Genomic DNA, 24,505 nt, shown 5'->3' on the forward strand with positions numbered 1-24,505 from the left:
TCGTAGACATCGGTGTTTTGCTTTTGTTGACGTTCTTTAATTGACGGAAGGCATTCTATCCACGAAAGCAAAACACTGATGTCTACAAAAGTTCAAGCAGCCTTTGCTTTTGTGGACGGAATATATTGTGCTAAATCCCTTTCATGCACATCATACTTTCAGTAATATAGCAAAACAGTTAAGTGGACAAAATGAACATCCAATGGCATGGAATGATGATAGTATAACATATATATATAACATACTGTATGCGTTTCGTAACACAGAAGGCATTCTGTCTACGAAAAAAGGTCTGTTACACTTGGCGCCCCATAAACTAGAGGCAGTGGAGCAGGGTAGTCTGGCCAAAAAGTAGCATGTGATAATAGTCTAAATTGTGTTAGTATGGGGGTATATTCTTGTTACTGCTCAGGAAGTTTCAGTCAGAGTTTTGAATTTAATTTCAGCAATAGCAGGTAGCCAATGTAGACAGATGAATAGAAGCATGGCATGATAGTAGTTTGGATTGTTATATAACATTCAGGCTGCTGCATTCTGACTCGGCCAGAGTGGTCTGATGGAGGCCAGCCAGAAGAGAAATTGCAATTGTCCGGTCTGCAAAGCACAAGGGCTTCGGCCAAGACTTGTGTTGAGTTAGTAGTAGTAAGAAATGGCTTGAATTTTTGTATGTTATACAGCAGGAACCTGCAGCACTGTGTCACTGCTGCTATAATGTCTGTGTTTATATCTCAAGAGGGCAGCACAAAAATGAGAAGTTGTGATATGTTTACTGTGCACCTTCTGCATTATATATTATTAACGAAACACAAACGCAAGTATTGAGTGGATGGGTGAATGATTCCCATTGTTTTTGGGAAGCACAGAATTTGTGCATGACGATGGAGGAACGCTCCTGCTCCGTCACCACACACCACATAATGCTGTACTGTATGACGCACAATGCCTCCCACCTCAAAACAGATCCATCCGCCTTGGTATTTCTCAGGCCAGTAAAGAGTGCCCATTGAGAGCAGGCCCTATTTTTATTGAGAACACCATACCCATGCATTATTGATTAGCACAAACAGAGCCATGACAAAAATGAATGTTGTGGCTTTGCATTAATAATGATGAATGAATAATGCATGCTGGTTTAATTATTGATCGTTAAACCCCCCTACTTAAGTGCAGGCAAGCTCTCTTACGCCACTTACATAATGCAAGAAATGTAGAATTGTTTATTTGAGCGGTAATTCTTCTTTTAGTGGTTTAAAGGTTCAATATTTAGCTACTGCCAAGTCAATTTGATTCTTGGGAAAATCCATGGAACATTTGTTGGGGTAGTTTTCAGATTTTGTGGAATGGCATCAAATTGATTTCAGTTCAGACACAACAGAAACCTATTAAGTTGTCAAAACAAAATGTACATAGCCTGAGGTACACTCAGTGTACTGAATATCGATTAACCTCCTGACTTCCAGGGAACTGTGTTCGAGTCACACAGCCTTTTATATATCAGTGGGAGCATCAAGACTGTATAGAGCCTTGATGGTGAGCGGGTGTCCATTTACCTGTCCGCCAGCATTCAGCTGCTCCCAGAGGTCTCCATGGATGGCATTGACTTCATCCTCTAGTGCCTCAAACTCCATCCTGGAGGTCGTCAGTGCCTGTGGACACAAATGGGCATATATGTATATAAACTGTGGTTTAAACATACACAGTTCAAATATATTTAAACTTAATATATTTAACTTGTGGTCAACATAAGTGGGAAGTATGGACATGTGGGAAATGTCTCTAATTACTACATGTACTTCATGTAGTTAAGGATATATTGTTTTACATATTTAATCAGGTTTTTGTCCTTGCTCCCCCATTCAGCAACCCTAGTACCCTGTCTTACTCCAAGAACCTTATCATCCCTTTCCTTATCTCCCTTGTCCCCTGGACCCCACCCTCTTGTCCAGCCAAGGATTCCCCAACCCCCAGTGAGAGGCAGTTTACCTAAGCCCCCTTACTCCCCCCATCCTCAGTGTCACTCCGCCCCCCTCCCACCCTGTCCCCATGACTTACACTGGAGGCCTGAGAGAGCTCTCCCCGGATGTTGATAAGCTGGTTCTGCAGGGTCTCCTTCTTCAGCTGGAGCTTGTCCGTCACTGATGGCTGACCCCGGTACAACTCCATTTCCTGGTGTGTGGACACCAGCGCCCCCTCCAGGGTATCCTGAGAGCCAGACAACAACATCAGTGTAGTGAGTTGGTGGAGGAGTAGGAGGAGGAGGAGGGTGGTGTTGTATTAGTTTATATTGTTAAAACACAGTCTGTTTTCATACACTTTGAATCAGAAAGGTAAGTCCAAGCCACAGAGCTTTATACTTGTGTCGAGATCAGAAGTCAGAGAGGCTGGGTTACCTTGTCTAATCGTAGGCGTTGAACCACCGCCTCCTGGTCCTTCAGAAGTCTGTGCTGTTCACACAGTCTACCCAGAAGTTTCTGAAGAAAGAAAGGAATGGTAGGGAGAAAGGAAAGAGAAAGATAGGGAAGGTAATAGAAAAAATAGCAAGATGGAAGGAGAGAGAGACGGGGGGAGACGAATGAGGAGGAAGAGCGGGGAGAAGGGAGAGACAGAGAGTGCAAAACAGTGAAAGGAAGAAAGAGGAAAAGATAAGAAGAGACATGAAGAGAGAAGAAGAAAAGAGCACTTACTCTCAATAATCCATCATTGTATGTTTGCTCCAGGTGACATTTATTTGAAAAAATGCAGGAAATAGTTGTCAATCTCGGAAAATGAATACTTAGAGAAATGCTGCAATCGTTGTGCTGAATTTGGTATGAGCCGAAATGACCCGATTTAATATTCGGTGGTGAAAATTACAGCGGGTTCATCTCTTCCATTCAGATTGCACTCCTGGAAGGACAAAGGAGAGGGAGTGGGGGAGGTCTTACACTGATCTCAATCTCGTTGGCCTTGACCGCAGGGTGCATGTCTCTGTAGATGTCATGGAACGGGGGCACCTGCAAGGACGAGAGATGACCCAGACTGAGTGACACAATTCAGACACCACATTTCTGACGCTCTATCAGAATTTTGTTTTCTTACTTTGCAGACTCTCTGAAAAAAAATGAAACGTAAGAAGTCACGACAAAATTCTGGGCTCAATTCAGAGTAGGATACTTTGATGGCATAGTATATGGATCCCGACTATTATCCTTCAGTCATTTTAAAAAAAGAAGACCTAAAGTACAGTATCATTTTGGAAATGATAAACACCGACATCACTGGCATCAGTTTAGTCTTCCAAAACCCAAATGTCAAACTTGGATTAAAAAAAAGAGATTTTCAGCTTGGGTTAAGCGTAGCATGTGAAGCATTAATGCGTAACAGTGATTAATGCCATCATCGAACGCTATCTCCAGCTGTCTCTGTCCATCCCCCGGCTTCTGTGGGCTGGAATGGAGGATGCACACACACACACATACCCCCCCCCATGTCCCACCCCCCAACACAGCAAGACACAGGCAACAGGGCAGTGAGGACGGTTTATGAAATGGAAAGCCAGCGTGCAGAAGGGGTGGGGTGGGGTGGTGGAGATGGGGGGTGGGGGTGATGCGGTGCAGTGCGGTATCAACAAAGCCGGGCTTCAAAATGGAAGAATGGGATCACGTGACATCAAAGGGCGAACCACCAGAGAACTTAATCTAAAACAGGAATCAAATGAAGAAAAAAAAGATTCTGTACCAAGGGAGCATGGAGATAATCTAACATCTAACATCCACATGCTGTATTGCCAGAGAGCAGAGAGAGAGGCAGGCTTTGTCTGGGAGCTGAGAGGCCTGTGGGGATTTCAGACCCTCTCTTTGTTCTGTGCTAGACTAGGGCTGGGTGCACATCTGTATTCAACAAACACCCGACACATTCTGCTCCAACTTGCCAGGACCCTAGGTGTGACATCTCTCAGTGGAATGTATGGAGTGTGCAGCTGAAAAAAATACACCCAAATGCTAACTATGTTATGGGTTGAGACGTTAGAGGTATGATCATGGAGGTCTTGTGACAGCCATTTTATTGGCTGATTCAGAGGTGTGATTCGAACCCCCTCCCACACTAGGGCTGAATGTTATGGCTTGGTTGGGGTGGGCCACAAGCCTGCCTCTCTGTAGCGCTCCCTCCTCTCTTACTTGTGAGTAGAGCTTTGCTCTGGGTGAGGAATTCTCCACCATTCTGGTGACCATGCTGATCAGGTGATCTCCTTCTGTCACCTGGGGTGAAACACACCATCACTCTCCGGGCCCCACCCATATGGCCAGGAGGCCAAAAGGATTTCGGTACGGTGGTGAGACCTGATTTTGTTTTTTTGACCATACAGTCAGAGAAAATCCCTTCACTCTGTCAGAAAGTACCAAACATCCTGTTTTATCTTTGCCTCTCAAATATTAAAAGGCACCTAGGGGCTTTGAACAAGAACAGAACATACCCTGCACTGTGAGGGCCATTGATTTAATGCTAGATAATATCCAACTAAAAGGCATTTGCTGGGGTTCATTTTAAAATACTCTTTTAATTCTTGTGGGCAACTTACAATTAGTTTCATGCTCCAATTAGATACCGCATTAAGTGATTGCTGAAAGGAATAACTAGCCAATAATTTTTCTTAGATCAGCCGTAGGTGCCCTTTAAGTGAATCCCGCGCCCTGTTTCGCAGCCATAACGCTGGAGCGGAGAAGTAAATGATGGCGCAGTCTTCTTTGAGGCAGAGCATCGTAATCCATCAGGGAGAGAGAGCGGTGTGGCTGTGCTCCTCTCATTCCACGGTATGTACACAGTGTCATGCAGCCAGACGGAGAGGGGAGGTAGCAGGAAGGGAAGACAGTGAAGGTGGGGGAGGGGAGGGTCAGGGGAAGGGGAGGGGCTGTCGAAAAACATGAACCTCCCCCCGAATGTGAGATTGCTCTTCCACAGTCCTCCACACCTCTGTCCGTTTCATTAAGTATCAAGCTCGGCTACCCTGGCTGTCGGCGGCAAGGGGTCCAATTTCACCATCACTCCCCATATATAATTTAGCAAAAAAAAACACTCATCTCCACATCCCCAGCTCTAGCTTGCAAGGTCCAGCACAGTTCATTTCTTTAAACATCCTTTGGGCTAAGGAGGTTATGTAACTTTTAATCAGGTTTACTTGGCTTGTCAGCATTAGTCACCGTTTTAGATTCTGTGACCATGAAGTAAATCGCTCCGAGCCTTAACTCCAGAATTGATTTTTTTTAATACTTACCACTCAGTCAAAAAAGCTGCTTTCTTTGATCTTACAAACACTTACAGTACTTTAAATGATAACCACGTCAGAGCTTTCACACTGATCAAGGGCCTGATTACATCAAAACTTTGACCCACTAACTGAACACATACTTATCATCTACTGAGAGCAGGCTTGCTCAAGAACAGTATCAAAGGACAGCATGTGACCCAGTGGTTAGAGTCCTACGGGAACCTCCAGGGTGTGGGTTTGAATTCCAAGTCTGAGAAAACTGGTGTGATCATAATCTCAATGAGCTTCACCTCAGTTGCTCCAGTTTGTGTAAATAGGTTACTAAATGTGTGAGGACTGAAGCTATACACTTTGGAAGGCTCCCTGGACAGGGCTGTGAACTGAGCAAAGAAATAATGGGGCGTAACGTGACACAACTCTTGCCTTAGCTGCAAGGTTTGTGATTGGAACGAAGTATTCTATTGATTGCCGGCCTAAGCCTAGTTCATAGACCATGTTTGCTCACGTTGTGCTCTGACTTTCTTGGTTTGCATTGGAAGCTGACCTGACTGTGACCTGCTGGAGGCTGAAGAGTGACACACCCACCTGCTGGTCTAGGTACTCAAGGTTCCTCTGCAGCTGCAGGTCAAGCATATCCTCCTGAGGCAAGCAGCAGCAGCAGCAGCGGCAGCAGGTAGAGACAGGGAGAGAGAAGCAGGCTGAGTCTACCCTCAGCAGCAAGAGGAAGCAACCCATGTCCTCACAGAATCACTCCCACACACTGAAACAGCTACACACATCACCCCGGGCAGCCATGTCCACACACACCCCATGTTAACAGACACAACATGCGCATCAGCAGCCAAGCTGAGAGAAAAACGCATAAAACCAAGAAAGCCACACGCACAGACAGTCTTACTCTTCACACACACTTAAAACACACACACACATACTGTGGGCTATGCACACATGTCACCACACCCTCTTCCACAGACATCCAACAACCACAGACAGTCTATAGCTCCACCAAAGCCCATAAGCAGCCCTAACCACTAACACAGAATGACTAATCCACCTGCACAGTACCATTAGTCCATGGTACCCAGCAACAATGACTCATTCTCAGTCATTTTTACTCAGTGGACCTCAGGTTAAGAGTTATCACCTGTGCGCCTCAGGAGCTGCTTTTATACATTGAGGTATTCTAGCACATACCATTTTGTCATGCAGAGAGGGGGAGCCGGGGTAGTTGTAGTGGTATATGCCTTGGCTTAAGGATCGCCTGTCTCCAGGGTATTCGTACTGAAACAGGAAGTAAAGAAGGCATCAGTCATGTAGGAAGTAAAAACACTCACTGTAAAGCACAGAGAGGACAGCTGAAAGAATGACACACCATGAATGGGATCAAACATTATCAAGTATTGTTATTTCCAGCATTCGGGGAAGGAAAGATGGAAAGTTGGACAGATGCAATGATTTATCTATGATTTATTTATTCATTATCTATGTGCACAACCGGTGTACAGCTGTACAGCCACGGTCCCAGCAAGCCCCAGCTCTATTATGGCAATCCAGGTATTGATCAAATGAGGAAATCACTTCAGTTGAGGCTGCTACAGTGTTTACATCAAAATGTTCTTTATTTTTCTGGAATTGCTTAGACAATGCATAGGTTGTAATGATTAATTGCACTGGGGTGCAGGGACTAGAACTGGAGACACAAAAGTAAAAAAGGATAAAGTCTGATAAAGGCTGCAGTCATGACAGTGGTAGCACAGGAATGGAACTGAGCACTGGCGCTCGGAGCAGGGGTCCGGGGTTACCTTGGGCGAGCTTATGGACCTCCGCAGGCCGTAGACGGAGGGGTCGGCGTAGATGACGTCGTCGCGGAGCCGGCCCGGGGGACACCTGTCGAAGCGGGCGCTGGGCGAGCGGACGGGGGAGACAAAGTTGCGCGGGCCGGGGGAGTAGGGCCCGTGGGAGGAGGAGGAGGAGGGCGAGCGGGGCACGGAGCGGGACCGCGGCTGCAGGGAGAGCCGGCGCATGGAGCTCTGGGCCGACTCCAGCGGGCCGTAGTAGGCCGGGTGCGGCTGCGCGGGCGGCATCATCGCCCACTGGGGCTCCCGGGCGTACAGGGACCCGTCCCGCAGCGAGCGCCTCTTCTCCTCCGCCGTCCAGCGCGGGGGCAGCCTGTCAAAGGCCGCCGACACTGAGCAGATGCTGTCCGGCCGCACCCCCGGGGGGTACAGAGTGTACTCGTCCACATACTGGGGGCTCCCGTACATCCCATAATAGTCCGGGGACATCCCCCTGTTTACAGTGTAGTAGCGGGAGGGGCTGTAGGGAGAGATGGGGGAGGAAAGGGTTTTGAAAAAGTGATATGTATCAGAAGTAGCCAAAATAACAAACATAATTGATTTTCAACAAATTTCAACATTTCTCAAAAAATTAGACATAAAAATCCTCACACAGGATATGTAAATTCTACTTCATCATAATAGAAGATTATAAAGATAGATAAAGCAATAATAGTGTGAGTAGATAAAGCAATAATAGTGTTAATAGTGCCTTTAATATCTAAGGATACAAACTTGAAATTACAATGATCATTTACCATACATAACTGGTATGGTTTGTAATTACTGTCATTGAAGAACAGCAATAAATCTTAAAATACCCAAAAGCAGGCTGTTTAGTTATATGCACCAAGCACACACCAGCGGCCCTTGACTATGTTGATTTATAAATTCTTACTGTATCCTGTATCCCAAAAAACATATTTCCAGCGTTTTTATTCCCATAAAGGTCAGCCGTAGCCTGTGCTGTATCGGCATTCCCTCTCTCAGTGCTCTCACCTGCGCAGGTCCTCCTGCACTCCCAGGGCCCTGCGCTGGTTCACCCACTGCTGCAGCTGCGTCATGGAGCTCTTCCGCTGGGCCAGGCGCTCCGGCTGCGTCCGGGGCACGAACCCCCGCCGCAGCACCACGTTCTCCCGGGGCTCCCGCGCCTCCCGCACCTCCTGCTGGGCCTGGAAGGCCAAGGGGTGGGCGTCGCCGTGGTTCCCCCACCCGTTTGGCTGGGGCGCCCCGCCCCTCTCGCCCCCCCTGCCGTCCGGGCCGGGGCCCGCGGGCGTGGGCGCGGGCGACGCGGCCGCTTCCTGGGGGGCCACCCCGTTGACCTCATGCTTGACCTCCTGGGTCTCCGTCCTCTGGCCGTCGCCCTCCCCGCGGGAGCCGGGCTCCGCCCCCTTGGCCACCATGCCGTTGTTCTGTCCTTCGGGGGGAATGTTCTCCGCGTCGTTCCTGCAGGAGGGACTTGAGGATTTACACTTCCTTTATGTACAGGAGTGGATCTGTGTGTGCTTTGCTTGTGAGAGATGTGCTGTGCAGATTCAAAGCTGCAAAGCTTGTGACATTAATCATTATCATCAATGGATTTACTGGAGTCCAGTCACCAGGACAGTTGTAAATCACGAGAGCTGTAAGCACAAAACCACCAAGTGTCTTCTGGGTCTACTTTTGCAGCTCTGTAAAATATGGACTCGATCTTCCTCTGCACTTACCGCAGGGTACAGAGAGAATGCATTACTGCGTGTTTATGTGTTTCTGATGGTGTCCAGGTGAAGCAAATATATACTCCTGTGAAAATATGTGTGTGTTTGTGTATGTGAGTGGATGTACATGTACCCATGTGTGTATGTGAATGTCTGAATGTGTGTGTTTGTCTTTGTGAGCACATGAATAACTGCATACAGTAAGTACCTGTGTGTGTGTTTGATGCATGATCACACTTTCTTTAACCCTTTTGTGCGAACGGTCACACCGGTGTGATTAGCCCTTTAGCGCATAGTCAAACCGGTGTGATTAGAACACTACAAAAGTCTAGCTAATGTTAGGAAACAGTGATTTAATGTTAAAAAGTATAGCAAATGGGGCAGTGAAAACTATGAGAAGCTTAATAACACTAATGAAAGCATAATGAACCATGTAATGTAACACGCACTACGTAGCATAAAATAAGTCACGTATGAAAGGGTTAAAGAGCTTTTTCCTTGAGTGTGTATAGTGTGATCACAGTACCTGTGAGTGTGTACATCTGTACGTGTGTGTGTTCACAGTACTTTAGTGTATGTACCTGCACCCATGTGATCACAGTCCCTGTGAGTGTGTACATCTGCATGTGCATTGTCACATCCCTGTGAGTGTCTATATCTGCATGTGCATTGTCACAGTCCCTGTGAGTGTGTATATCTGCATGTGCATTGTCACAGTCCCTGTGAGTGTGTATATCTGCATGTGCATTGTCACAGTCCCTGTGAGTGTGTATATCTGCATGTGCATTGTCACAGTCCCTGTGAGTGTGTATATCTGCATGTGCATTGTCACAGTCCCTGTGAGTGTGTATATCTGCATGTGCATTGTCACAGTCCCTGTGAGTGTGTATATCTGCATGTGCATTGTCACAGTCCCTGTGAGTGTGTATATCTGCATGTGCATTGTCACAGTCCCTGTGAGCACGTTCAGTACCTCTGTGCAGGCGGGATGGCGACGCGCGCCGCCTCGCTCATGGCCCGCACCCAGTCCTCCTGCTCCTCCAGGCTCTCGGCGCTGAAGTAGTAGGTGCGCGTCCCGGCGTGCTCCACCTGCAGACAGAAGGCCAGGCTCCCGTTACTGCCGGCCTCCTCCTCCTCCTCCCAGCAGGCCTGTGGAGGGAAGACACAGAGAGTCAGAGACGCCAGAGCCCCTTCATCGCAGCCGCGCCCTTCATCACACAGCGGGGGGGAAAGCCTGAGTGAATTACCACAGCGGAGGCATTCAAGCATAGTGTTCAGCAAACACGTCCCGGCGTCACAAAATTTTCCCTCACATGCAAGGCACAACTCATTTGCTCAAGGGGAGAAACAATGCCGTTGGTCTCAGAATACATTGTTAGTAGCGTTTTAGGTTTTCGTTTTCTGAATTTTGCGCGTTGTTGCACAAAGAAGCATGCACTCTATTCACAATGCATGCGTCACAGGTAACAACAGAAATGTAAATCAATTTAACTGCTCAGTGCCACATTGAATGAATACATTTTGTGGCAGTGATGGACACATGCAATATCATGTGTCTTTCCCACATTTATTCCAAAACAAAATGTAGGTTCATTGGTAGAGTCAGAAGTCAGTGTTAGTGGTGTTAGCACAAATCCTGAGCACTGTAGACAATCCATTTTGAAAGCAAATGAAGCAAAAATTATCCTCCACTTTAGCTGTGATTCTTATTTTTATTCTCCAAGCATCATCATCATAGTTGGACTTTAAAAAATCAGCAGAATGAATTTCAAGGCTGAAATGATTCATTCTGCTATTTGGTGGCTTGGCACTGTGCCTGATTTAATCAAAACCTTAACCTGACAGGGTAATTGGCCATTACAAGTCCTTGAATAGAATCAGGTTAACAGTGGGAGATGGAGTTCAGCGTTGCTAAGTGCCAGGCTCATATGCTGACACACACATTGCAGGCTGGTGGACCATGTCAGATCAAGATGACCTAGGACGAGCTGGGTGGGATGGCCAGACCGATTATCTCAGGTAACACAGCTGATTGGTGGAGGACACCTGTTGCTTCAGCACGGAAAGAATTCACAGAGATTTCAAAAGTTACCCAGAGTGCTCCACGTTCCAGTTCTTATCAGACACAGTCATGCTAGGCTAGATTCACTGAGCCTTTACACACAGTTTGAGCTGGAGTACCAACACCCACTCTGCTACAAAGACCTCCAGACCATAATATTTCACCTCTATGGTACACTGTTGTGTAGTGACTAGTGTCACTGAGGAGATCACTTAAAATGCCGTGGAAGTGATCAGATGCAGGCTTGCAATGCCAAGTTCACTAAGTGTCATATACTCAAGATAGGACAAAAATACAAACACTGATGTTGTTTCACGATCTGCAGCACATGGTTGTTAAGAAAGGGTTAAAGGTGAACATGAGTAATAATGATAATGTATAATGTGCTTGAAAATGCATGAAACCCAAATAGAGTTTTCACTGTACACATCACTATACAATTCACAACATAATACATTTGCCCCTGAAGCAGATGGCAACATTGAAAATAATGTTGCTAGTTTAATCAGAAAAGCCATTTTCAGTTTTAATATTTTATGTGAAATTTCCAATTCTTAATATTTCACACTGAAATGGTTCTATACGGGCGTGGCTCTTTACTGGGGTAAAAGACAGTGAATCCAGCCTCTTCTCGTTCGGGCGTGCAGCTGTGAAATGAGGAGAAGTACACTACCTACAGTAAGGGAGCTCATCTGGGGACTCAAACAGGCACAATGAAGGACAGCTGCACTCAGGGGTCCTCAGAAACAGGAGTCAACAGGAGAGAAGGAAGACTGAATGAAGGTCAAAGGGTCAGAGGAAATCAGATTGAAGGTCATCCAACAGGGAGGGTGTGGCCTATGGCTTTGATGATGGTACAATGGATGTGATGTCACACAAAATTCAAGAACAAAATTGGGTTAAAATGTTATTGGCCTGCAACAAAGAAATGTTAAAAATCAGTTGATCACCATTTACTTTCCTGAGGTTTTGAACATGTCTCCATTTGACAAAAATAATATCTAAAAAACATTTCACTTAAGCAAATCAAATTTCCATTATTTGAAGATAAAAGCATGGCTCATTCGTTATAAACACATAAACAACTTCAAATGCCGGATCACAATGTTTTTAGTTTTGTAATTCTCATTTTGTCCACATGGGGGCAATGATACAATACATAATGCAAAGACACTCACACAGTCGATGCAGTGACGACATGTGAGGAGCATAACCACAACAGCGTCATTGAGGGGTGAATGAAACTGAGCGGCAGGCCCTACAATTGCGCTGCCTACAGTATAGAGGTACAATACAAACACAGTAAACAGCCACAGTAAATGGTGTTTCACAATAGCGAATCACAAGTCAGGAGCCCTTGGTGCAATACTCTATAAATGAGTCAAAGGAAAGGGAATTTATCAAATGTACCAAGTCGTCATATAACATCAATGTACAAGTTCAGTTATCTGTACATTAGGAAGAATGAGCTCATGTGCTCTGAACCAGTGGGAGCTTAGTCATTTCGTTGCAATAAAGATAGTGGTAATTGCACAAAAACGTGCTAAGCCCTAAAGATATGTTTTCAATAATTAACTCTGACAGCTGCCTGTGTTCCCCTGGCTACCGCTGTTAACCAAACCAACAAGAACACAGACAAATGTACACACATAGATATGGAGCCAGTGACTGTTTGCCATGGCATGTCATGTAACTGTAAAGATGTGAAAGAAATGACAGACATTGAGTTGATTTTGTTCAATAGATAATCAAGAGGTTCTCTGGAGCTACAGGTACCATGTACAGTGTAAATTGTGCGCTGAGGCAACAGCGTTTAATGGCAAATTAAGTTATTAACGAGTGCATCTGTGGTTACAATTTGAGGATGAGGTAATGAGCTGAGCCCTGGGGCATTTTACATTTTAATTTTCAGTGTTGGAGCACTGCAAAAATGTTTGCTCCTGAATCAATAGCAACCCAAGTTGGCTTGCTTTTAGAACAGATGGAGGTTTTAATTCAATGGCTCTCTATTACTTTTCACACAATGCAGGTAAAGGAGGCCTCTCCAAACTCCACACATTGGAGGGCTGTGGAGAAACAAGGTTACCATGCAGGCTATTTGATAGGAAGTGCACACGAGAGAGCAGATTTGCAGAGCAAAATTAATCTGAACAGATAAAACGGTTGATCCACAGATTTTATTTTTCTAAAATCCAACAATCATCAAAGTGAACTGGCTGTGCACCTCTGCTCAGTTCACAAACCTGCTGATATTACTGTTCTAAACAGTACTGCACAATACCACGGGACCAGCCTGTTCTGGACAGAATACTGTCACCTGCTTTTTTCAGAATGTGTCCTAGAAATGTTTGGGAATATGTACATTTATTGGAAAAACATTAATGATCAGCACTTACTTCATGTGCATATCAGTAAAATTTGCATTCCTCATGTGTCCGTTTACATATTTAATCATATCCTGACAAACATTACTTTTTTGTAGGAGACTCAATGGCAGCAAAACATGACATTATCATGTTACTGCCAAAGGCTGACATTTTAAACCCATGCTTGCCTTCCTTGATACTGTGCTCTTTAAAGACAAAGCCACATATGTTTCAGTTCAAGTCAACCCGCCATGTGACGTTAGCAGTATCTCAGTGCTCTTATAGAGAAAAGACAGCTGAGGTATATGAAACCGAGGACAGCTGTTCACGTAATGCTCTTTCTGTAAAAAAAGTCTCCAGCCCTGTTATGACTGCTCGCAGGATGGTGCGGTTTCCCTCTGAGGACTGTCAGCGGAGCGCAGATTTACTGAGGATATTCACAGGCACACACAAAGGCATAAAGGCCTGACAAAATTGTGGAGGACAGTAACAGACTGAGCTTGTGTCAGCTTTCCTCCTCAGGCTGGTGATTCAAAGAAGGCTGTTTTGAGTTTTTGTTTTTTTTGTTTTTCTCCCCTCCCCTTCTCTGTCCCTCTGTCGAGCGAGTCACCTTCAAGGACACAAGAAACGTCCCTTTTCTCCACCCGGGGGGCAGGGGGGGGGGGGGGGGGGTCATTCACTCAGACGCGTAGCCTGACTACCCCCTCTCCTCGTTCCACTTTGGTTGCTGCTTGTCTGCACCTCGCTGCAACGGCAGATGCAGCCCTGTCGCCGTCAGCCCTTGGTATTCAGGAAGTCCAAGGGCGCTTATGTGGTGAAAGCAACATGTCTGACGGCTGCAACGAGGGAAGCACTGCTCTGGTTTATATGTCATATTCAAAGCTCCTGTAGCTTAATTATAGCCTGTATGAGTAGCACGATCATCAGTGCGCGCATGTGTTGTGTACGTGTGTTCCCTTCTTAATGCGTTGCATGGGGAGGCCTCACTACCTATCTCCCTCTCTGCCTCTGCTGCAGTTGGGTCGGCCATCAGCCAGCCCCTGGCCTGGGGAATCCAGCCTGCAACGCCGCATTAAAACCTATGGCGTCTTTACGCTAGGGCAGCAGAGAGGGAGAAGACAATAATTTAATGTTACGTAAATGCTTTTTTTGTTGTAGTGCCGTAGGGTAGCATGACATCACTCTCCCCCCTGGGCCCCCATGGAAAGTGTCGTATGAAACAACAGCGGCAGTGGAATTAGTGGGATTACAACACGCTTGTCCTGTTTTTTATTCCTTTATTCCTGATAAAATGGGGCCACATATGCAGGCCAGTTGTAATATGAGCTGGGATTAAGGGTGCATGGTTATCTGTCGCTAAGTGCTGAGTGGGCGAGGCTGCATTGTGCTGGTTCCCGTGGGACTGCCAAGGGGCTGCATCGGAACTGCTGCCTTGTACATACACATGCACGCGCGCACACATACACACACACACACGCACGCTCACGCAAGCGCATGCGCACACAAACGTGCCTTTTGTCACAGACCAGTGTGACATGGCACGACCCAGCACAAGAGGTCACCAGAGCTAAGGTCCCTCTATAAAACAGACAGCTTGCTCTGGATTCAGTGATCAGCCATCAGTCAAGACTCAGCCAGCTTAAAATTTAGTAACAGTGCAGTACCTTCCAGACCCAAAGCTGGAAGAGAGAGGGTGGCCAGTTTAGTACCTGTTTGTACAGCTGGAGGTTCAAAAGCATCGTCTCACTCCCTGTCCCATCTCCTCACCTATCTCCCACTCTGATATTTCACTCCCTCTCTGCTTCTCTTTTTCTGCCTTTCCCTCTCCTTTCTCCCTCTCTCTCTTAGTGTGTCACACAGAGAATTACAGTGTCTCTGCAGAATCTAAACCCGTTTCCCATGAGGCCGATGCTGGTGGAGCATGTGGGCAGGCGAGGACATGTGCTGTCTGACCAGAGTGGCTACCTGGTCAACTGCTGCTGTAAAACCAAGAGCCACAGATCCTCAACTTCAGGTGTGGAGGCACACAAGACGCAAAGCGGGCAGGACGGGTGTTCTCGAGCGTTAAAACAGCCCTAAACTGACGAACGCCTTCGCAGCAGACCTCACCAGGCACTTTTTTTCTTTCAGGAAAGGTGCATTTGCTTATTCATGCGCTGTTAACATACTGCTGGCCCAGCGTTTGATTTTGATCTCGCCTGATAAGACTGGCGCAGGGGTGGGTTACAGTGGAGTGCACACCCGGGTAAGTAAACACCCTCCCAAAGGAACTGGAGGAAAGTTTTGACTGCCTTTTCTGAAATGTCACGAATCTAGCCCCTGCCCTCAGGTGCAATCAGTCTTAATCAGTCTGGACTTGGCATGCAGGGCGATTCCTACCATGACGGGACAGTGGTGTCTGCGGCCACGGTCTGATGTTTTCCAGGGCCCGGGTTTAACATTCTGAAAGGTGTGAAATCGAGAGGACGAGTGATTCTGCATAGCTGTGCAGGACGAATTTCTGCAGCAACTGCCCTACATGGTTGCGTAACTTAGCTACCTAACTCAGAGATGAGCGCGAGGCGCATTTATATCAAAGGCCAGGCGAGCGATGAATTTACGAGTCTCTGTGGGATCTCTGTGGGAGCGGGTTACGTGATTAGATTGTGGTTTCTTCTAAATGAATTGGAGCACAGAGTTTTTATCTCTGTTGTGCTGAGCACACAGGGGGCACACCCCCTGCGAGAAGGTAGAATGCAGTACACAAATATATGAGAAAATGCATTGTAGATTACATTTTATAATACAGTATGACAACATATGTGCATCCAATTATGGCACATACTTGAAAATGGCAAAAAATTGACATATTTCCCTCTATATTCAGCACAGAGTACATTGTAAATTTCAACCAATGTTACCTTTTTCACAAAGGACAGAGGGATGATGGGAAGCACCAAAGAGCACACATCTGTCTGCCTGGTCAGCATGCTGGCTAAACAGATAGAGCACACCTGCCTGATAAGGTCAACGTCCTCCTGAGCTCCAAGACTGTGTCAACAAGACACAAGGAACTGAGACAAATGTTGGCCGCTAGGACCGCGGGAACCAGCTCACAGCGGCTCTGGAGGGTCGTGTGGGAACCAGGGCCCAGCCTCTGTCAACACCTTTCCGGGCCAAACACAGAGTCCGCGTATCAAGGTTGCTGGGCAGAGTGAAGACCGGCTCACTACTGACAGCGGAACGTCCTCAGTTTACACTTAGGGCAAACTGATTCATAACAACAACCAGATGAACTGAGCTTCAGTCCTCTCTGTGACACTTCCTTACTAGTTATACCTAAAATTAGTAATAATTTTACATGATGATGTTGATGTTGATGATGATGATGATGATGATGATGATGATTATTATTACTAGTAGTAGTAGAATGATTAACTGCATAACAATATTAACTATATAACTATATCAACTATTTTATTTATGTTGGATCAATTGCTGCTCTGTACGATTTTGTATCTGAGGATCTTGAGCAGGCTGTTCCTTATTTCCTGTTTAATAACAGTAGCTCAGCCTCACAGCCAAGTTCTGAGTGGAGCGCTGCAGGGACAGTTTAAGATATTCACAGATGCACTCACACATCGATTGCGTAATAGCAGTCATCAATATTCAAGCAGCTCTATTCCTGAGTTTTTACGCTCTGGACTCCCGCGCAGGTCCCAGAGCCTCGTCAGCGTGGCCCGTCGGCATGCATCAGCACGGATCCGAAGCACTCAGGACTCGCGCCGTCAGAGATATACCACAGCCAGCAGAGCGACTGTGCAGACAGGCTGCATCGGCCCAGGTCTGCTGCATGCGCATGCACCTACAGCAGCGGCGCATATCCCACAACACTGTGCATAACCAAAGCAACTATGCAAACAAACGGACGAAAATAGCCACGCATACCAGCAGCATTGATGTAGTGCTTGAAAAGCAGGAGATAAAAAAGGCTTGGCACTTTGTGACAGCCCTCGCCTTGCACCGCACTGGAAATATGACTGAGCGTGTGGTGTCACGACAACACACACTCAGTACAAGTTGGCCTTCATTGATGCCAATATCTAAAATACCCAGTAAGGCTGAATTAGGCTGTATTAGACTTCTGGTTCAAAACGCAGACGTCTGCAGTTCTACAAGAAAGCTCACAGAAGGTTGTTTACTCATGCAAATGCAGCACTGGCTTATTTTTTTAAGCGACTACAATGTGTGAAAACAGAAAAATAAATGAATTACAACTAAATTAAACAACAGCAACAGTAGGCAATGACACAATAGTCCTGATCCGTCATTCATAGGTTTTCATCCAAATTTTTTTTTTCTTTTGTTTGATTTTTTCATTCTGTTAATCTTTGCTGGCCATAAGCTGATTTATAGGAGCCAGTTCACAGACTGTGGTGGAAATCAATAGCCCTTCAGATATGAAAGGCCATTTATAGACTTGTGATGCTACATTTGCAAATGGTGAGATATGAAAGTGATGAGTGACAGAATTGCAATTATGCTTTAATAGCCAACACAACAAAGTAATTGGGTCTAGCTCATTAACACAGACCAGAGATAAAGACGACCCGTTTTTTTTTTTTTTTCCCAGAGTGATCCGATATAAGGCCATGATGTTATTGCAGGAGAGCTCACGACTGGCTGCCATGCGTGTTTTAATGTATGACCCTCAACTCACACCGGACTCGTTACACAAGCGATGTGTCGGGTCAGCGTTTTGTGTTTAATTATTTACCCTTCCAGGGAAAAGACGGTTTTCTATAACGCCAACATATCACAACCTGATGGAGTTCAGCTCTTGGCAGTTAGGTGTGATGTTTGGACGAAACCTGCAATAACATACCGGAACTCACCAGAAATCATCCTCACTACAGAATCCACATTTCAAGAGCAGACGGATGGAGTTTTTGAAAATGTCTCTGTAGTTTACTCTTCTGTTACTGTTTTGCATGTCCTGTACAGTGTCTGCTGGAGATGTGAAATTTAAGTCACAAAGGGAAAATGGAAAAAGTGAATAACCTTTTAGCTGGATACTGATCACCCATCAAGTCACTGCCATTTAAAAAGTCACGCTAAAAATGTTTTCATTGCCAACTCAGTGAGTCATCTGCTCTACTCGCACTTCCAGTGAAATATTGCTACAAATGTAAAGAGGTTAATAGGAAGACCCTGCTAACACAACATTTCTAAATCAGAGAGACAGGAGTGTATTCGTTTGGAGGGGTGAGCAGACCAAAATTTCAAAACGGTTAGTGGGCCTCCACTCCCAGGGCTTCTACTGCTCTCTCAACGGTGTGCTTGCAATCGACAGGTGTCAAAGGTGGTTCAACTGGAACCTTCAGAAACCTGTGGAGACTTGACGGCAATTCCCATCCCCACCCTCCTCTCTGGAAGCTTGCGGAGCAAGAGGCTATGAGAGCCTCGCTACGGTAAACAACACCTTCCACTCCCCACCTTCTACGTAACTCCCCAGTATTCCCTGAGGAAAACAACACCTTATGCAATATTCCATGAATAACTCTAACTGCCATGGGAGATCATTCCTTCCACAGTTCATACTCACGGAAGCATAATTTCCCTGCTGGTAAGCACAATATCACCATTACAGGAACAACAGCGGCAATGTAACATAATACATATTTTGGCTATTCATGGTAGGTTCAATAGTCATAAATGTGAATGAAAAATGGTTAAATTATAGAATTTGGCCATACAAGTTATACTGGCCAGTGCTCCTAGTGTTGTGATCAAAAGAAAACAATAAAACACACAGTTCAAAAAATTGATCTAATTGTAAAATCTCCCAATATAAATCACATATCTTGTATTTATGCGACTATGAGGACAATCCTCTGTGGCTGTTTTCCCCTTCTGGACAGTTCTTCATCTCACAGCACACTGCTTATACATATAGCCAGCAGAAAAGTTCAGTGTTTGTATGGGTATTGTGAGAACAGTCACTGTGGTCTGACAAACTGCCAGATTCATTTTCCCTTGTTATTAATTCGGACACAAAGCCTACATTGTGGTCGGCGCTGCCGATCTCTTCTGTGTGCTCAGGAACTGCCAGATTCACCGTCGCATTGCTCCCCCGGCCACCCCTCCTTCATGCACCCCTGAAGTCACTGACCTTAAAGGCGTACTTGCGGTTGATGTTGTCCGATGGCTGGACGGCTCCGATCCGAAAGCTGAGAAGCGGAAGGCTACCCAGCACCCCGTCCTCCTTCTCGTCTGGCCGGTTGAAGAGGTGCAAAAACAACAACAGCAACAAAAAATTAAAATCCGGAATCAAGTCTTTCACAAAGGAATCACACCAAAGTCTTTAGGTTTCAATCCTTTGGAGGGGAGAAAAATCTTAAAAAAAAAAAAAGCAAGCAGCCCCCCAGTCACAATCCTCTTAAACAGCCAGCTCTTGTCTCTGCCAATGCCAAATAGCACCGATAAAACAAACTCAGAGCAAATAGCCAGTGGATCTTGTCATAGATATCCATTTTCTGTAGTCCAGAGTCCGGTAGAACATACAGGAGCATCAGCAAATATAGCCAAATACCGATCTGTGTCAGAGAGCTTTCGGTAGGAAAGGAAAAAAAAAGAGAGAGAGAAATACTCTGGGTAATTAAATAATGAAGCACATCATGAAAATTTCATGGGGAGCAAGGCTGGCTGAGAGATCCAGTGTGCTGTGCAGCTCCGATGTGTGCGGCTGAGTTTAAGGGCTGCGAACACACAGGAGGCTTCCTCTCTCTCCCTCTCTCTCTCCCTCTCGATGGGGAGAGTGTTGAGTCCTGCGTGTGTGTGTGCGCGTGTGTGTGTGTATGTGCGCGTGTGTGAGTCAGTGCATGCGCCTAGCTGAGCGGGGTAGAGTGACTGAGAGGGAGAAGGGCGGCGGGAGCTCTGTTTGTTCGCTGCTGCTGCTCGCTGTGCTAAAACCTGAGCGTGGAGATAGCGATCAGCCCCCGTGACTCAGTGTTGTTGGAATCCGGGACCTGGGCCCCCTGCCAAGTGTACCTGCCCTCTCTGATGGGAGGCTGCAGGCTCTGTCACAGGTGCACACACATACACACACACAAACTCTCCTTATTGTTGCTGCAGGAGGGTGAATGACACTCAGCACTACGTCAGATGCCTCCCACAAAGACTCATGCACTCAAATACACACACACACACACACACACACACACACACACCCTGGGCTGAGGCCTGTACAAAACAAAGCAATCGGCAATGGCCCCGCTTCACATTTGTTTGGTCTAAGAAAGGTCTGATAAACCATAATAGGGAGCTGATTGCAAAACCGGTCCCTAAGGTTTTGCTGTCTGGCAACGAAGACGGTCCACACCCCAAAAGAGACAGGAGGTGAGGACTCTCCAAACACTCTGTCAGATTAAAGGCGTTCCTTTCAAACGCCGAGCCATCACAGAGTGGCAGCCCTAACACCTGCTTTCGGACGTTACGCCTCCAAGCACGAACATAAGAGGGATAAATCGTAAAAGCGACTGCGGTCAAAGGCATTTTTACGACAGCCAGTTAAAAATCGCGGCCCTTTCAGGTCAAAAGAAGGTAAAGATCCATGCACTGAAAGTATAAGGGAAGCCCACTTGTGCATCGTACATTGCGGCTGTAGATCTTATCAGGGGCATGGCATCCGCGGCATCAGCAGCGCATGGTATCCGCGGCCCCCAGTGCAGCAGACCGGGCCAGAATTCTTGGGAGGCGCAAAGCGAACGGCAATCTTTTGCATCTTTGTTGTCGCTCATTCACAGCATCAAATCCTTTCCGCTTCCTCCGCCGCCGGGCTGGCACGCCGGCAAAATGGCAGAAAACAAAAAGCAGGCCGTTCTCGCCACCTCCTCCCTGCTGGCACGCCAGTCCAAGCATTAAATTGCTCCGTCACACATTCTCTCGCTCGGCTCCATAACGCAGCTGGAGAGATCGGAGCGGGGAGATACGGCGACACGTTATGAATCTTGAGAGACGACTGTGGCCCGAAAACAACAGATCAGGGCCAATCTAGGCATGCGACTTAATTCAATTTGAAAAATGACTCCGCTTCCCGATGAGCTAATGGAAGGGAGGGAGGGGGGAGGGTTAACGTCTCAATAGAGATCAGAGCGGCTCGAGCCCGGTCCGGTCCGGAAGGGCTGCTGTCCAGATCGGTCCTTCCGCTACCTCCCTTTGCCTCCCTTTCTCTTTCCCTCTCTCTGTCTCTCTCTCTCTTAGTTTCAATTTCAATTTCAATTGGCGTCGTCGGCATGACACTTACAAGCCTGCACTTACAGCATGCTGCCAAAGCATGTGTTCAAGCAACAAACAACAGACAGAATGATCTAATAGTACCTCCCTCTCATACATAACTAACACTCTCCAATTTGCAGAGGGGAAATTTTAAATTGATCCAAGCAAGATTAGCCCTAGCTGTACTGGGAATTAAAGATCACCCTGGGCCAGTGAAATGTTAGCAGTGGTTTACCTTACAATCAGCATTTAGCATGAGCATACAGAAATTTGAGATTATTTTCCCTTATTTATGCTTGATGCTACTCGCCATTGGCAGACAAAGTCACCTGAGTGTTTACAGCATTGCCAGGATAGGCTATTCCCAACAACACTCAGCCAGTGTTTGCACAGCTGAGCCAGTGTTGGAGTGATTCGGGTCAAGTGCTGTGCAGTACCTTCCTCAAAGGTACAGTAGAGTCCTTTCCAGGATTCAAGTAAGTCATATGTCATAAGGAAGTCCAGAGCCACCACAGGAGAACCCCCATGACACGCGCAATGTACTTACAGCGTGCTGCGCACACACAACACTCAGCACACGCATTCCAAGGACCTGGAGCTGAAGAGTGTTTACACGGACACAGTCCTGAGTTTGAGTACACAAACACGGTGGAGACGGGGGCTTTGGGTGTACTGAACTTCACATTCCGCACCTTTTGCTCGTGGCACGCACATGGGGACGAGGCCAACAGGTCAAGGCCTAGGCTCGTAAACAAGACCCCGCCTCCACCTCATAGATAGCAGCAGAGAATGGGGGGTGGGGAGAGGGAGACAGGACATGGACTAGGTCAACCTTAAAAAGGTTGGTGTTATGCTGCCAATTTGATTGCTTTGGGGTAGAGAGGCGGGGTGAACGTTTTCGGGTGACTGCATGAGAGGGGGTCTGTAGGGGTCTGAAATATGAACGCTGTGGAACGTTGTGCACTTTGGACACCTATATAGTTAGCTGTGAGTGGCGTCCCTCTCACTTGGGCTGAAATTCTTGCACCCCCACCCCCACCCCCCTCCCAAAAAAAAGACCTGCTGAAAAGAACAACTCTGACCTCACTGTGGGTCAGTAAAAATAACAACCAGTTATTCGCAGGTGTCACCCGGTATCTGCGCTTGCTGGGCAAACCGCAAACTCAGTCAACCCGATACACTCAGATTGCAAGTAGTGAACGTCAGAACAATAAAGCGCAACCTAATAACAACCGAGCCGGTACGGTTTGGATGGGAGCTCAGACAAATTCAGAGAGTGCAAAATCCACTGATCTCGCTCCTGGTATCCTCATTACCTCACACACAATTACGATCAACATCAACTGCAAAGCTCTGTCCTGAGCACACCCTGTTTGCCTCTCAAGACAAAAGCGCGACTTTGCTTTAAAATGCCTGCACAGCGCGCCCATCTCTCTGGGCTGTGAGGTATGCGTCAGATCTGCTCAGTTCCACAGAACCGAGTTCTGATTCCGCTTACCCCTGATAATAATGCTTCCAAACTAATGCAAGAAAAGAGGTGCTTGCTTTTCTCATCGAAGTCAATTACACTCTCGTGTGAGCCTTGAAAATGTGAACCTTGAAATAAATGAAACTGCAGTAGTCATTTATTTTTATTGTTGTTAGTCAATGCCTCTTAAATGAGCTGTATAAAGCTATCTTTATTTGACCTGGAGCTGGATTACCATCCATGAGTGATTTTAATTCCATTCCAAATGCTATGTCTAATCTTGTCTGCTGCTGCTATTGTAACAAATATGAAGGGATTTGTGCTGCAAAAGTTCAGCTGCTCTTTTCCCTCAACTCAAAAACCAAATTCTCAGACTACACGTGTTGTACACTGTGCTTGGTACCATCACCATTATTATTGTACTCTTACAGCACTGTATGCTATATATCTGCTCAAAACGGGGTCCTTATCAAGACTACCTCGCAGAACTGTGTAAGAGCAATAGTTCGGCGGATCTCTCTGACAGCAAACACAGCTTACAGAAATCCCACCTGAAAATGAAGGTAAAAGGAAATGCATTCCGAAATGTTTTACAACTAAGGCAGACAAAAAAAGGCAACATTACCCAATGTGCTCTGGGAGGTAACAAGTACACCGCTGTGAGCTGTGTGAAAATAGGACACCGTGCCGTACCGCAGTGCCTTCAGGTGACAAGAAGCAGCCTGAAGAACAGAAGAGGAGAGGTGGGGGTCTGTCCCGCTGCTGTATTTAGTTTAGGAGCCTTCCGGAGACTGAGTTACTCTAAGGGTGATCCTCCCCTGGGGCAACAGGCTCAGACACTGGGGAACATGTTTAAGTGACACTTTCAGGCAAGAAGCCAACCGATGCAGAGACCGGCCAGGATGTCTGACTAGAAGCTTGTGTCCGTTGTCATAAGCCACACAAACGTTACGGGAGACAACCCGTGGACGTGCCTGGCTGTCTGAAATTCCTCTCCCTGGCAGGAGAGCATTACGGATTAAACACAATTCGATGTATCCATATGATGACATACAGTGCATTGCACTAAAGCTATCTACTGATGTCTATCTCATGCATGTTAGCCACAGTCATTATGTGAGCTTTATCTCATGTCAAACAACGATGACTCGCTTGTTTGTTGTTTTGCAAAGCCGGTTCACAATGCATTCCTTCCAAGAGGTGCTTTGTTGTTGCTCCATCTTCTATACAATTACTACCTTCCAGAGATAGATGTTGTGAGGCACACACCATTCAACAGATAGTACAGAGAGGGGGGAGGGGAGAGGGGAGAAAACCTATGCAATCCCAGAATTCCTTCACCTGAGACAGCACGCTCTGTGCATTGCTGGTCTCAGAGAAATGGCTGTGGTTTACCAGCCATCCATTCTTCTCAGTTCACAGCAGTATGGAAGATTGATTGCTAGCGCCTCTTCCATTCAGGACATTTCTGCAGATAGCAGAAGACCCTGAACACCACCAAAATGAGATAAGGCTGGCAGACCCTGGAAACACGGTGTGACGCTGAAGGAGAGCGGACAATGGTGCCATTCAAGAT

The 24,505-nt window shown here is 46.5% G+C and overlaps 1 protein-coding gene across 4 annotated transcripts in view; it reads right to left on the reverse strand.

Annotated features, from left to right (window-relative positions):
• The window catches only part of plekha6 (pleckstrin homology domain containing, family A member 6), a 43,277-nt gene that overhangs the window by 10,997 nt on the left and 7,775 nt on the right, over nucleotides 1–24,505 (reverse strand). For 2 of the 4 annotated variants that reach the window (XM_036530388.1, XM_036530391.1), the window contains exons 6-16: nucleotides 19,357–19,457; nucleotides 9,751–9,926; nucleotides 8,080–8,526; nucleotides 7,048–7,561; nucleotides 6,440–6,526; nucleotides 5,831–5,884; nucleotides 4,158–4,238; nucleotides 2,925–2,993; nucleotides 2,391–2,471; nucleotides 2,053–2,202; nucleotides 1,551–1,646 (exon numbers count right to left, since the gene is read on the reverse strand). In XM_036530388.1, the coding sequence (XP_036386281.1) occupies nucleotides 1,551–1,646; nucleotides 2,053–2,202; nucleotides 2,391–2,471; nucleotides 2,925–2,993; nucleotides 4,158–4,238; nucleotides 5,831–5,884; nucleotides 6,440–6,526; nucleotides 7,048–7,561; nucleotides 8,080–8,526; nucleotides 9,751–9,926; nucleotides 19,357–19,457 (1,856 nt within the window). The remainder of the gene's footprint in view (nucleotides 1–1,550; nucleotides 1,647–2,052; nucleotides 2,203–2,390; nucleotides 2,472–2,924; nucleotides 2,994–4,157; nucleotides 4,239–5,830; nucleotides 5,885–6,439; nucleotides 6,527–7,047; nucleotides 7,562–8,079; nucleotides 8,527–9,750; nucleotides 9,927–19,356; nucleotides 19,458–24,505) is intronic. The other 2 variants (XM_036530389.1, XM_036530390.1) reach the window with 2 other exon arrangements.

Source organism: Megalops cyprinoides, chromosome 6 (genome assembly GCF_013368585.1).
Source record: "Megalops cyprinoides isolate fMegCyp1 chromosome 6, fMegCyp1.pri, whole genome shotgun sequence".
Classification (NCBI taxonomy): domain Eukaryota; kingdom Metazoa; phylum Chordata; class Actinopteri; order Elopiformes; family Megalopidae; genus Megalops; species Megalops cyprinoides.